We start from the raw sequence: 12,741 nt of genomic DNA, 5'->3' as shown, positions 1-12,741 counted from the left end.
ATTAACCTTTACTTCCACGTTAGTTGAATTTTACTCCTGCCTATGGAGGAGTATAATCTAAATGCTATTAAAATAGAGTATGACTTCATGTTATGTGACATCTGGTGACTTCCAATTATCTGTGTTTTGCCTGCCTATGGTGAAAAGGCAATTATGTTCTTCTGGTAGGATTTGCAGCAGTTTCAGAAGCTATGATAATACAATATGAATGAGGGCAAGGAAGCATGTTGGTAAGGAAAGACTCACACAGGCTTAAAAGTAGAAGTCAAGTGTGCATGTTTCAATCCTCCTTGAAATCTGAAGCTGTTTGTACTAATCCTTCCCCATTATGTCCTGTTGACAGGTATTGATAAACCATGGCCTGTTTGTTAGGAAACATGAATAAGATATGGAATCCGCTTCTGCATTTTTCTTTTATCATTCTGTCTAAACCAATTTATTCATCAAGTCTACATGAATTTGCACAAATTAGATGTCTTTTGAAATACACTGGTGCAGTGTCTATGCTCATTGGCTCCAGTACTTGCAGAACTTCTAGATATTCATCTTATATATGATACAATAATTTTAGTGAGATGTCATGCAAAAAGTGAAGCAGAGTTAATTCAGCCAGATCTCAGGGTATTGACGAACTTTAATTTTGTTCAAAAGCTGTGGCATAATGATTTCTTCTGTCAGTTACAACACATCCTATCCATTCATTCTTCCACCCATCTTGACAATCCATATGCTAAAAAGTGCTTTCGTATGCAGTAACCCACCAGATTGTGACAATTCTGCAAATGATGTGACATGACACCCAACATGTTGAGGATTTTTTATTTTAAGATAATTACCAAAAAATTTATTTCTAAAGCTAGGTATTACACAGAGCTTTGCAAACAGGGCTGTCCTGCACTGTTGAGAAACAGAGTACATTTTATCTGCAAACACTGGTGACAGAGCACAGCATTGGCTCAGTGGGATACTCTGCATCTGATAATAGGTGCTTGCACGAAAGAGTCCTAAAAGTGTCTAAGAGACCATAATTACAGGCAGTAGTAAAATCCTAGCCATATGTGGCAATAAACACCATACTTCTGTGCTCTCATGTCTCAGACTGAAGACAAATGGAGTCCCACCCTGCAGTTAGAGGATCTCTGCACTGTTTACTCATAGCATGTAAAAGGGATAAGCTATTTGTTTTGTTTACACATTTTTCCATACAGTAATTCTGTTTTCCCTCCAGTGATTGGTTCTGTTATGTGTTTAACACACAGCTGGCAAGAACAGCTCCAGCATGGCCACGAGACCTTCTCCTGGTAAAATGGAATGGATCATCCCACTCATTGTGGTCTCAGCACTGACCTTCGTGTGCCTCATTCTTCTCATCGCTGTGCTTGTCTACTGGAGGTGAGCCTGTTTCCTTATCAGTGGAAACTGATTAGGATTTGAAACACATTCCAGGTGTTGTTTTTAATGTGGTCCTGTGTTTTGTTATTTTATTAGAAGCTACGGTGATAGATGCATTAGTTAGTTCTCTGGGTGCTAGAAAAGCTTTGTTGGTTAACTATTCAGATGTCTTAAATACTGATTTTTATATCATGAAAATGAGCTTGGTAGAGCTCTACCAATGGAGAGCTAGCTGTAATGATGACAAATATTTTCAAAATTAGTCCCTCTAAAGTAGCTATAAAAGATTATCTTTGTCTCAGCCTTCAGGAAAGTGGTTGTGGTAGAAAATCCCAGTTAGACTGGCCTTGGTTTCACGGGTGTCTTTGCCACAAACCTCCTGTGTAATCTTATGCAGTTCTTTCCTTCCTTTGACTGTACTTCAAAAAAGTGGGGTAAGCTTGTTTCACATTCCATAGCTTTGCTCTCTAGCATTGGTGAAGAGGTCAGAAGTGCAGCCTGCAAGGTCTTGAAAGTAAAGATTGCCTCTTACAAAGAGACACTGTCATTCACACCAGTGGGCATTGGTTCAGTGGTGGAGACCAGGATTAGCATCAACAAATCCCTCTCCATTTGATTTAAAGTAAACTAAAACCTGCAGCACCTGCTCATGTCAAAATCAGAACCAGAGGCCCCTCATTTGTCTGGAAGTTAACATTAACCAGGGATGAGCCACCTACAAGGTATTTAGGAATTATTTCAAAATCTGATTAGCTGGGATAAAGTAGCTTTGATGGGAAATACCAGCCCACTGATCATTATATTTACAGAATCCATTGCAAAGGTACCAAGCTATTTTTCAGTACACAATTTGCTGACAATTAGTTGGCCCAATTGTTGAGGCTGAGAACATTTGAAAGAATTAATAAGTAAACGGCAATAATCTTGTGAAAATAATTTCTATTAACATTTGTAAATAATTGACATCATTGCAGTGAGATGGTGAATAAAAATTGCAGTGGTATATGCACAAAAGCTGGAATAGGAAAGGTTCTAAAGATCCCATTGTTTTTGAATATATATTGTCTATCTGAAGTACTAAACTTGGTCACATTCACAGGCAAGTCCTGTGAAGGATATGGTATATCTCAAAACACTGGGATGAAGGATTAGTAGTATTTATCTAGTGTTGATACAAAATGCTCTTCTAAGGCTGAAAGATTTTGAAATACAATGCTAACAGCTATTATCTAGAAGAATGTTGGTACTATCAATATTTGCAAAACATTTCCATTTCTTTGCAATTTCACTAGTGGTGCAAGAGAAATAATTGTAAAATTTGTGTTTAATTTACTCAAAGAGTAACAATACCATTCCTGAAAAGATATTAAAGTTGGTGGAGATTAAAAATTAATATAGACATTAAAATTATGTCATGTAGCAGTCGAAGTTTTTTGATAAATATGAAGCAAGAAATAAAGGAACAAACTTGAGGACATATGTATTGCCTTCTAATAATCTGTGTCTAGTTCTGAGGATTTTTAACAAATGCAGAGAGTGTATTAAAAATACATGTGTGTTTTAGGATAAATCAACAAGCAACTAGATCACAAATCATTCCCAGTAACATTCACATTGTGCAGACCATGTCACTGAAGCAGCAGCACAGCATTTCATTTGCAGTGTGATTGCCTTTCCTCAGGAAAAAAATAAACTGTTTACCTCTGTGAGTGTTTTAAAGTAAGGAAAAAAAGAGATTTTGAAGCACTGCAGGCTCTAATTCAGAAGTTTGAAAGGAGCAGTAATTTGCATTTTCAGGAAAAAATACTTAGCTTAAGATGTAATGGGCAACATATGGAATAATTTGCTGAATAATACCATCAAAGCAAATGGCATGAAAACGAGTTTGAGACAGATATTTCAGAAAGGGAAACATGGTATTGAAGTGCACAGCAGAGAATCCTTGTGCTGAAAGGATAACCCTCAGGGGGACAGGCGTGCTAGACCAGGGGGTCTTCTTTTCTTGCACAGCAGTACTTTGTTTTGGTGTTAGAAGAAAACATTATAAATCAAAACCAAATGACTAGAGGAAGCAGAAGAGACATAGTTGCTCTTGGCAATGCATTGTGAGGGTAAAACAAATTTTATTTTTGTTTTTGCTTTTTTGAGCATTTGTGGAATTAGATGGTTTGAGACCAGTGGTGACATAAGTGGAACAATGAAGCAGAGCCTTCTGCTTGTTTCCATCTCATCAGTACCCTATTATCCAAAATAAGGAGTTAGAGAAGTTGCTTGGGAAGGTTTGGCAAAGCATTAATTTTGTTTGGTCTCTTTGTGGCTCATTCCGCAATACAGCAAAGAAATAAGTTTTGTGAAGAAGACTTCTTGTAAGGAAGCTTCATTTTCTGTTCCCTTTATTTGAAAAGGAGACTGTCATTGTTTGATGAAGATTTCCTTTTTCCATCTGTTGAGCTTCCATGCTGTGTTTTAGAGACTTCTTGTAACTGAATATATTTGGAAATGATCTGTGCCATTTCTGAAGAAGACTCGCTTATTTGCAGAGGTAATTTGCTGTTCTCAGTTCCTTTTTCATGTGGATCCTGGACAAATGGTGAAAGAATATGACTAATGTTGAAGAGAAAGGGTCACTTCCATCTTTTTCGTGTGGTGGCTATCTCAATAATGAAAAGGGATGGGAACTTGCAGGCAAGCAGAGCTCTGAATTACCTTTCTACTAAAGTTTCCTGGATTCACTACTTTAAATGGCACTGCTGCACAAAGAGGCCTGTGTGATTTTAAGTTGGTAGAGTGGAAGATAAACTAGGTCAGCATAATGAAGCTGCAAAAATTGTGCTGCCTTTTATCCCAGAAAAATGAGGAGAGCACAATCACAGGGTGACCACGAGCCACGACATCCGCTGGGGGCTGTTGGTAGTTGGGCTCCCAGGGCAGGAGGGACAATGATTCTGCACTTTCAGTTTGCTTCTGTGCATCTTTGATTCCTCTTGAGGAAAGGCTGGCCTGGCTGATCCTTGAGCTGTCATGGGCATGATGAAGGGGACTGTTGCTCCCAGGACCTTTAGTGCTTAAATTGATTTCTTTAGCACCAAGTTGAGAATTTGAGTCTTAGCAGACAGAAAAGGTGAGGAGACCAGATCCTTGTTTTACTCACCATATGGATTCACCATTCACTTTTACAGTGGCACAATGATGCTTCTTTTTCTGCTTTCTTTCCTTTCATACTGGTTCCAAAAATTGTGTGCTGTAGGGACAGCAACTGAGTGTTTCTGAAAACTGTGCCCTGGGATTTTGGGACCTTCACAGGAGCACTGCTAGCTCGTCTAGAGCCCATTAAAACGTGGGTGTATGAGGTGCTGTTTCCCAAACACTTTATTTTTGCATTTCTGGGCATTTGTTTTGCATCTGTGATTTTATACCCAGACTCAGTATCATGAGATCCATCTGCAGATCTTCAAGGTCAGTTTAAAATCTGACTTGGATTGTCTGCAGTCTTTGCCACTGTTACTCTCACAGCCTTTGCTATGAGCCCCGAGAGCTGCAGGGTGTGTTTGGTAGTGACCTCCAAACTATTTAGGGATTGAGTGTGACTTCAGTTTTTTTGCAGCAAGATGAGTTCCTACAGTATGCTGAGCTGTAATATTGCTTGAAACATGTCTTTTCTAGAACTTCCACTATATTCTGTAGCAAACTGAACTAGTCCTGAGTATTGACACTTAGGGGTAAACCCAGGGTCAGCATCACTTTCATCTTCACACAGGTGCAGGAGAGTCAGGAAATCAACTGAAATATTTTGATACACAGCAAGTTCTGTCATTTGGGAGGAAAATAACATATTTTAGGAGAGTGTTGTAACCTTCCACTGTTTGTTTTTCATTCTGATTTTTAATCTAAACACTACAATTCTATAGACTACAGTTTCAAAGGGAAAAAATAAGCAGAGAATATTAAGAAGCAATTAAGATTTTAGAGTTTAGCCAACAGCAACTTTTAAATGAGAACTAAATTATAGCCATTTCTCATTTTCAGCTAAGAGGAAGAAATTCATTCACGACTATAGCTGGAGAGTTTTCTTTTTCTTTCTTTTGAACAGATACTATAATTCACCTTGAATTATTGCCACAATCAACATCATGATCCCAAAGACAAAGTGGGAATATTGTACTGCATTTCTTATTAAATCAAGCTGTTTATACAGTGCTAATATGTTTACTTTCGGGGGGATTTTTGGAACAACGCAGCTGCTGCCTTTCAAAGAGCAAGCAAGCTTGCATGGCTTGTTTTATGGCTGTGTGTGTATACGAGACAGCTTAGGAAAAAGATGTCTTTAATTTTCCTTAGGCAAAACCCTATAGAATTTTGCAGACAGAGAGAGTTTTCTTAAGTTTTTCTTAAGCATCCTGTCAAATTGAACTGAATCACTGGGACAAGTCCTGTGACAGAGCCTTGTACTTCTCTGGCAGTACCTTTCTGTGCAGGAGAAATCACCCTGAGCACCAGGAGATGTGCTTTTTTTTCTGACTCAGTCATTGATTTCTGTGGGACCTCAGGCCAAGTCACTTATGGGTTGAGAGTGTTGTTGTTGAACTCAGTGGCAAAGATCTCACTGGGAGCAAGCTCAGGTGTTCAATATTTCAGCATCTGAGTTCTGACACTGGTGAAATAGCAATGAAGAAGGTTGGTCAGCTGTATTTGTAAATCAACTTGTAATATAGCAACAAAAGCTGCACTATAAACAACCCTCATATTTACCATGTCTAATAACCATGCCTCAGACAACTACCTTTTGGTGTTAAATTCTGGGGAGCTTGCACAGCTGCTTAGCTAAGAGAGTGTTAAAACTTAATTGGGAGGGAAAAAAAAAAACTTCTGCCTGTACCAGGTAGTAAAAAGCGCTGAAATTGTTATTTGAACCTATCTCTAGGTTCTATTTTATGAGTACACAATGTGTTGTTCATCTACTGTACTGATTGGAAAAGGAACACTGCAAATTTACAGACCATTGTAAAATTGTTTGCTTACAATGATAAAAGCTTCTTTCAGCTTACTCTAAAATGTTTGTGATTCTTCTCATTTTCTCACCCATGGAGGATGTTGAGTGGTAACACTTTCTAGACCCTGGGTGTTAATTTTAAGAATGCCTCAGATGCAGTTGCCTGAGTATTTATTTCAGCAGCAGCAGTTCAGGCAGGGTCCTCTGTTCCTGCCCTTGTTCTGCCCTCTGTGATCCCATTGCAAATGTTTGTACAACCATGTGAGGAGCTGGATTGCAAAATAATCCATGGGTTTTTAAAAAAAAAAAAAAAAAAAAAAAACTTTAAAAAAAATGAGAGGAGTTTTCATGTCCTGATTTAAACCAGATTAGCTCTTAGTCTGGTTCATGCAGTAACAGGACAGAGCTGTAGCAGCATAACTGAGGGAGCAGCACAGGGCAGGAATGAGAAGGATGGATGGGGATGCTCACCCCAGCATTGTCCTCAGCAATGCCTGAGGAGCACATCCAGGCACCTGCACTCATCTTGGCAATGGCAGTGCCCCAGAGCTTGTGTCACCACAGGCACTGAGGAGAATTGACAAGGACAAGAGACTTCCCTTCTCCATAGAGACAGGCAACTCCCCAGGGAGACAAGGGTAAACGTGGAGGTGAGTGGCATACCTGAAACTTCTTGCAGCTTCCATCTCTTTTTTTAGTGCCCAGCTGTGCCTTGCTCATACTGAACAAGGCATGCCTTTGTTTTCCTCTTGGAATGGCCACATGAGGTCTCATATGTTGAGGGATGGGGACAGGGCAGATCACTGCCTGGTAAATGGGATGCAGCCTAGCCTGGTCTGGAGTCCTCTGATCTGCTCTCAGTCCAGGCAATGCAGGAAAAGCACTTCAGCTCTTACTGCAGAAGATCCAGGTTGTGTGAGATTTTGTCAGTGTCAGAGGCAAAGTTACTGACTCTTAGGCCCTTCTGTGTTTAGTATCTCAAAATGCTGCTCATTTTCATTAAAAGGGAGCAGGCCTGTGATCAGCTCCCTCTTATCCCAGTCTGGGATCCAACCTCATCTTCTCTGCTGACATCAGGCCCTCACTTTCAAACTGGATGCCCAGGACAGCCACTGGTTGCTTGTTCTGGCTGTTGGGACCATACTTCCAGCACTCATCATTCTTCCTTTATGAGGAAAATCAATATGAAAACTTCTCTGGCAGCATCTGTGCTGTTTCATCCAGCAGGACACAGGTGGAGCCCAAGACCAAACTGGAGTGTGTCACTGCTGCCCTTCATGGTGTTGGCTCAGGGGTTTTATTGTCCCCTCCTGCAGGGGAGCTGAGCCCAGCTGGTGCCAAGGCTGGTGGGACACAGGGCTGGCTCCTTGTGGAAAGGGCTGAGGCAGAGGAGCCCAGGACCTGCACCTGCAGCCATCCCTCCCCATCTTCTTGTTCCATGAGCATTTCCCAACAGGCTACTTTAGGGCCTTTCAGGAATCAGGGGAGTTGTCAGTTGTTATGGTAACAGATCCCCTGCTGCTGAATTGGCCCCAGATGCCCATTTGGGCTTTTGAACAGACTAACTCAGGCTCATTAGACACAACAGAGAGAGAGAGACAGATTTGCAGATGGAAAGTTGCTTTTTAAGCATGCTGGATGATCTTTTAAGAGCTTGACTGTGGAAAGGGGCATGTTTTCTCATTATCTGCCTGTTACTTTTACTCTTTTTTAATTAACACTAGGTTTAATTTTTTTGTCACAAAACAGAATTCTACAAGATCCCATTTCCTTTCTGGTGAGGCCAACAATGGCCTGCCACTTTAGAAACCAACATATTTTGTCTTCAGAAAGGAAACAGCGTTTTGCTAAGCTTAAATAGAGATCAGTGGTGATTTCCAGAACTATCAGGATATTGACAAAGCTCAGAAAATAGTAGTTTTAATTCTAATTATAGAGCATCAGGACCAAAATCAATAAGCACATTCCAACCCAGGAATGTCCCATTTCAAGGAAATGGGACTGTCTAGATTTTGCTTCAGACCTGAGCCATCCCCCTGGTATTAACAGAGTGATTCCTGAATAACTTCTGCCAGCGACAACAGAATTTGCCATTGTAAATTTGAGTCCACATGACTGAGGAACCTGTATCATCTTAAATAGGTTCTCAGGAGTATGTAATTGCAGTATCAAATTGCTTCTTGCCAGATATTTGAAGCCAGCTTCTTCCTGTGTCCCATATGGCCAGCCTTCATCTGAATTTCATGAATCAGTGCTCTCCTCTCAGCTGTCCTGTAAATAAAAAGCAAATACAGTTTTATAGCAGGCTGATGTATCTCCAGGTATAAATAAGAGAGGACTCTGGGGTTTTTCATGTGATTCACCTTTTCTGCAAGGAAGATTGTGGGACAGGCAGGGCTGTTAGCAGACAGGGGAGGCAAATGCTTGAGTACATGGAAGGGGTCTGCAAGGAATCCATCATCTTTGGGTCCCAGATATGAGAGACCTTTGGCTTAAATTACAGCAAGAGGGAAATTTCTGTTGGACATTAGAAACAGGAAATGATAGGAAAGGCAATAAGGTGGTGGTCTATAGAATCTCAATCATTTCTAGGTTTCAGACAAGGTTAAGCAGCTCCAGTGAGGATGCACCACAGGAGTCTGATCCCTCCCAGGAGCTTCCAGGCCTGTTCTCCACAGTTCTACAGTGCCAGCTTTAAAGCACACGTGGAAGTGTGAGAAAAGAGGAGGGCTGGTACAGTGTGATAAATTGCCCTGTAAATCACAGGCCAGGAGCCTGCCTGTCACTCTTGAACTGAAGCTTATGGGTCAGTTGTGTGAACATCTTCCTGCAGGCACTTTAATGGAGGTGGCCTCTAAACCCAGTGGGAGCCTAGATGTGCATCACCTTTATTTGGAAAGATAATGTCAAGCATGCAGTCATGAGTCACAAAACAGGACAATATGTGCTCTGGGTGTGGAAAACTAGAATTCAAAATATCATGTTGGTGACCTTGAAAACTCTCAACCACAAAAAGTATAATTTTTATTTTTAATTTGCTGTATGATGTGTCCCATAAGAGCTGAGACATTCATGCTGTACTTTGCCCACAGGCCATCCTAAGGGGGTGAAGCTTGTGCAAAAGTCTTGGCAGCAAATTGGAAAACTGCTGTTGACACCTTTCCTCAGTGCTTTGTTTAGAGGTGTAGCAGAATTTCCCCAACATTTCCAAAAATACCTTCTTCTGCACAGAGAGCAAAGGAGAATGGGCAAGGGCAGCTGAGGTCAGGCAAGGAGGGATCTGCACAGCTGCAATCGATCTTACTGCTTTGTCTCTGTGGAACTAATTAAATGGATTAATTGCAGACATATTTTTTCCTCTGGAAATGCTTTCCCCAGTACTGTTGTAATAGTGAGGTCTGGGAAAAAAAGAGCAAGATTTTATCTGTGCAGTTACTGGTTAAATAGTTTTAACAAATATTTTTAAATATCAAAAATTCTTTTAAATATCAAAAATTCTTTTAAATATCAAAATATTCTTATTAATTTCCATTAAGAACAGGTTTTTAAGTGCTCAGAAATAATATGCCATGAGGAGTGTGGGTTTTCTCATAACTACAGTGGTAGTGGATGCCAGGTACCACTGGCATCTCCTACTCATCTGCTGGGTCTGTTGTAAGTTACTGTAGAGGAAGCTCTTATACAGCTTTAAAATTTTTGAACTCTGACTTTTAAAGCTGTGAGATATTTTAAAAGAGAAAAAATTTCACAATTTTTGTGAAATTATATCACTTTATAAAAGAAGGCTCTATTAAGAAATTGATGCACTCTTTTTCTATTCCCTTTCCCAGCTCAAAGAAACAATTTGCATCCTCATTGTCAATTGATCTGTTGCTAGTTAATTTCTTTCCTATAATATTCTTAGTATGTAAGAGTATGTGTTAAAGTGTATGCAGGTATCTCTGGAGTAGATTCACTCTCATAAACTGGTAGGTTCAGAGCTAGAGCAATGTCTCAGACAAACTGTGAATGAAATATCCTATAATACAGCTAGATGTACCCTGAGGGAACAGTATACCTCTGCTGTGAAACTGTGAATTAACCACAGCAACCGGATAAATTATATTTTTTCTCTCTCCTTGTAACCATAAAATATAGCTATTGAAAGGCCCTCTCCTGTCCTCAGTCCCATGGCAGCATTTGGACTAACATTAGCACCAGCTATTTCACAGCAGAATGTAGTCTGAGTGTAAAATTATAGGGTAAGAATATTAAATCAATTTGGCAACCTTTAGCTGCTTGGATAAATACTGGGAACCAGCAAACTAGTAAAATAATAACAAGCAGGGGTGAACTTCATTTTACTCTTCTTAAAACCTGTGCAATTTGGAGAAAAACAAGACTTTGGAATGCACAACACGCTGTGCTGCTGTTACAAATGTTGCAAGTACAGGAATTCATTCAGTTTATTGTAGAATGCTGAGTTGGTTGGTTTAAAAGAAAACAATTCTTCTATTGCTACAAACAGCATGTGTTTTACTCTGTTGACTTACAGGTTAAAATCCATTTGAGTTCCAAGTTTGAAGCTGAAACAGGCGTAGGCGGCATGCCTGGGTCTTGATTGGTGGGTTGGGTTCTTTCATATTTTGGAAACCCTGTCTTTTCCAATAAAGAGCAAAACCTTTTTGAATTATCCTACAAATTTATGAAGTAGCAGAAATGAGCCAAATTTGAATTGTAAAAATATTGTTAATGTTAAAAAAAAGTAAAATAAAGACAGTTCCAATTAATGATAAATGTTCTGTTCCCTGAAAGTTCAAAAATGTTTTATGTTTCTGTTCAAATTATCAGTTGAATGGGTGGATTTCTGTGCAGTGATTCACTCTCCACAGCCATTTTTTAACCACCATCAGAAGGTTTCCAGTGAATGCTGGTAAAATTCCTTACATTTTGTAGGAACCACATCATCATTAAAAATGATGATCATTTACTCTCCAGAGTCTTAAAAGTTTCCTAACTCTCAGTGTTCCTCTGTAGCAGTGACTGGTATTGCAGACATGAAATGAAAGCCTGGAAGAGCCAGTGCTCACACCTGCCTTATTATTTCAATTTATTTTGTGGGGTTTTGTTTTGCTTTTTAATAAGAGCTTGGGACATAAATGTTCCAAAATTTTCTGCCCATTTATACAGCTCCTTATTTTTGAAGCATTCAGGTGTGCTGTTTCAATCAGGGAGTAAATGGGTTTGCTTTGCAGGCTCGGAAGAGCAAACTGCAAATGCTGGTTTAGTCAGTTAAGGCTGAATCTGGACTTTATCCACAGAACCAACATTTAGACAACAGCAAAAAAAATATTCTGCTGGCCTAGATATCATTGTAGGCTTCATAATAATATGAATGAATGAATATAATATTTCCTCGCTTTAAGAAACAAGCCTTTTAACTTAAAAATGCTTTTCCTGCAACCTGTTTATTTTTCAGCAGGCTTTTCTGTAGGTCTTGTGTGACAGAAGTCATGTTTTCTGCTAATACCTTGTCTCCCTACAACTGTACAATTGTCCTGTGTCCTTGTTCTATTTTTGGGGACCTGGAGGGGAAGGGAGAGAATGATGAACAGCTTTTCAAGCACCAAGGACATTTACTAGGTTTACATCTACCACGTTATTCTGCACATGTTTATGGTATGGAGTGGTTTATAAACTTTATATTTATTAGCAGTAATTCCTTATTTGAAAAAAAAAAATTAATAATTAAAGCACACCATTTGCATGCACAAATCACCATAGTTTGACTTGGGTTCTATTTAATACTGAATCTATCTAGGCAAAGCAATTGTATCTCTGTGGAGATCAATCCTAAAGAATAAAAGAGATAAAAGGATTTTTAAATAATTTGAGCAAAGAAAAGATTGTCTTCTTTTTCATGAGACTATGGAAATAAAGTTTCTGCTTTCTAAAGGAAAATATAGTAATTAGGAAATTTGCAAATGGAAATTAGCCTCTGTTGGTCTTTGTCTTTATTTATATCATTAAATGCAGTCTTTAATTAGCATATATATTATTCATGTTTCAATATAATCCATTTTATAAGTCCAGGTTCAAATATAAAAATCAAAATGGGCTTGATGTACCCTATTGTTCACATGCAAAGCAGTTAACATAGATGTAAAGATATGAGGTGAATTGAACATCCATATTTCATAAGGATGCAGTCTACGTTTTCTGAAATTATGGCTTGAACTCTTATTTTTAACTTTTTCTCATTTGCATACATATTACTCCCTGTTTAAATGATGTGTTAATTCTATTCATTAGACTTCAGTGGATGCTTCTGACTCTCCTGATAATCAAGCACAGGTCCCTGGAAAGCAAATTATGGACTT

General features: G+C 39.1%; 1 protein-coding gene across 1 annotated transcript in view; it reads left to right on the top strand.

Annotated features, from left to right (window-relative positions):
- PTPRG (protein tyrosine phosphatase receptor type G) overlaps positions 1-12,741 on the top strand; it is a 394,955-nt gene that overhangs the window by 326,217 nt on the left and 55,997 nt on the right. The window contains exon 13 of the mRNA XM_071439469.1: positions 1,260-1,392. Coding sequence (XP_071295570.1) covers positions 1,260-1,392 — 133 coding nt within the window. The remainder of the gene's footprint in view (positions 1-1,259; positions 1,393-12,741) is intronic.

Source organism: Agelaius tricolor, unplaced genomic scaffold, assembly GCF_023055355.1.
Source record: "Agelaius tricolor isolate 1412-34295 unplaced genomic scaffold, bAgeTri1.0.p SCAF_14, whole genome shotgun sequence".
Lineage (NCBI taxonomy): Eukaryota > Metazoa > Chordata > Aves > Passeriformes > Icteridae > Agelaius > Agelaius tricolor.
This window is presented reverse-complemented; position numbering and strand designations above follow the sequence as displayed.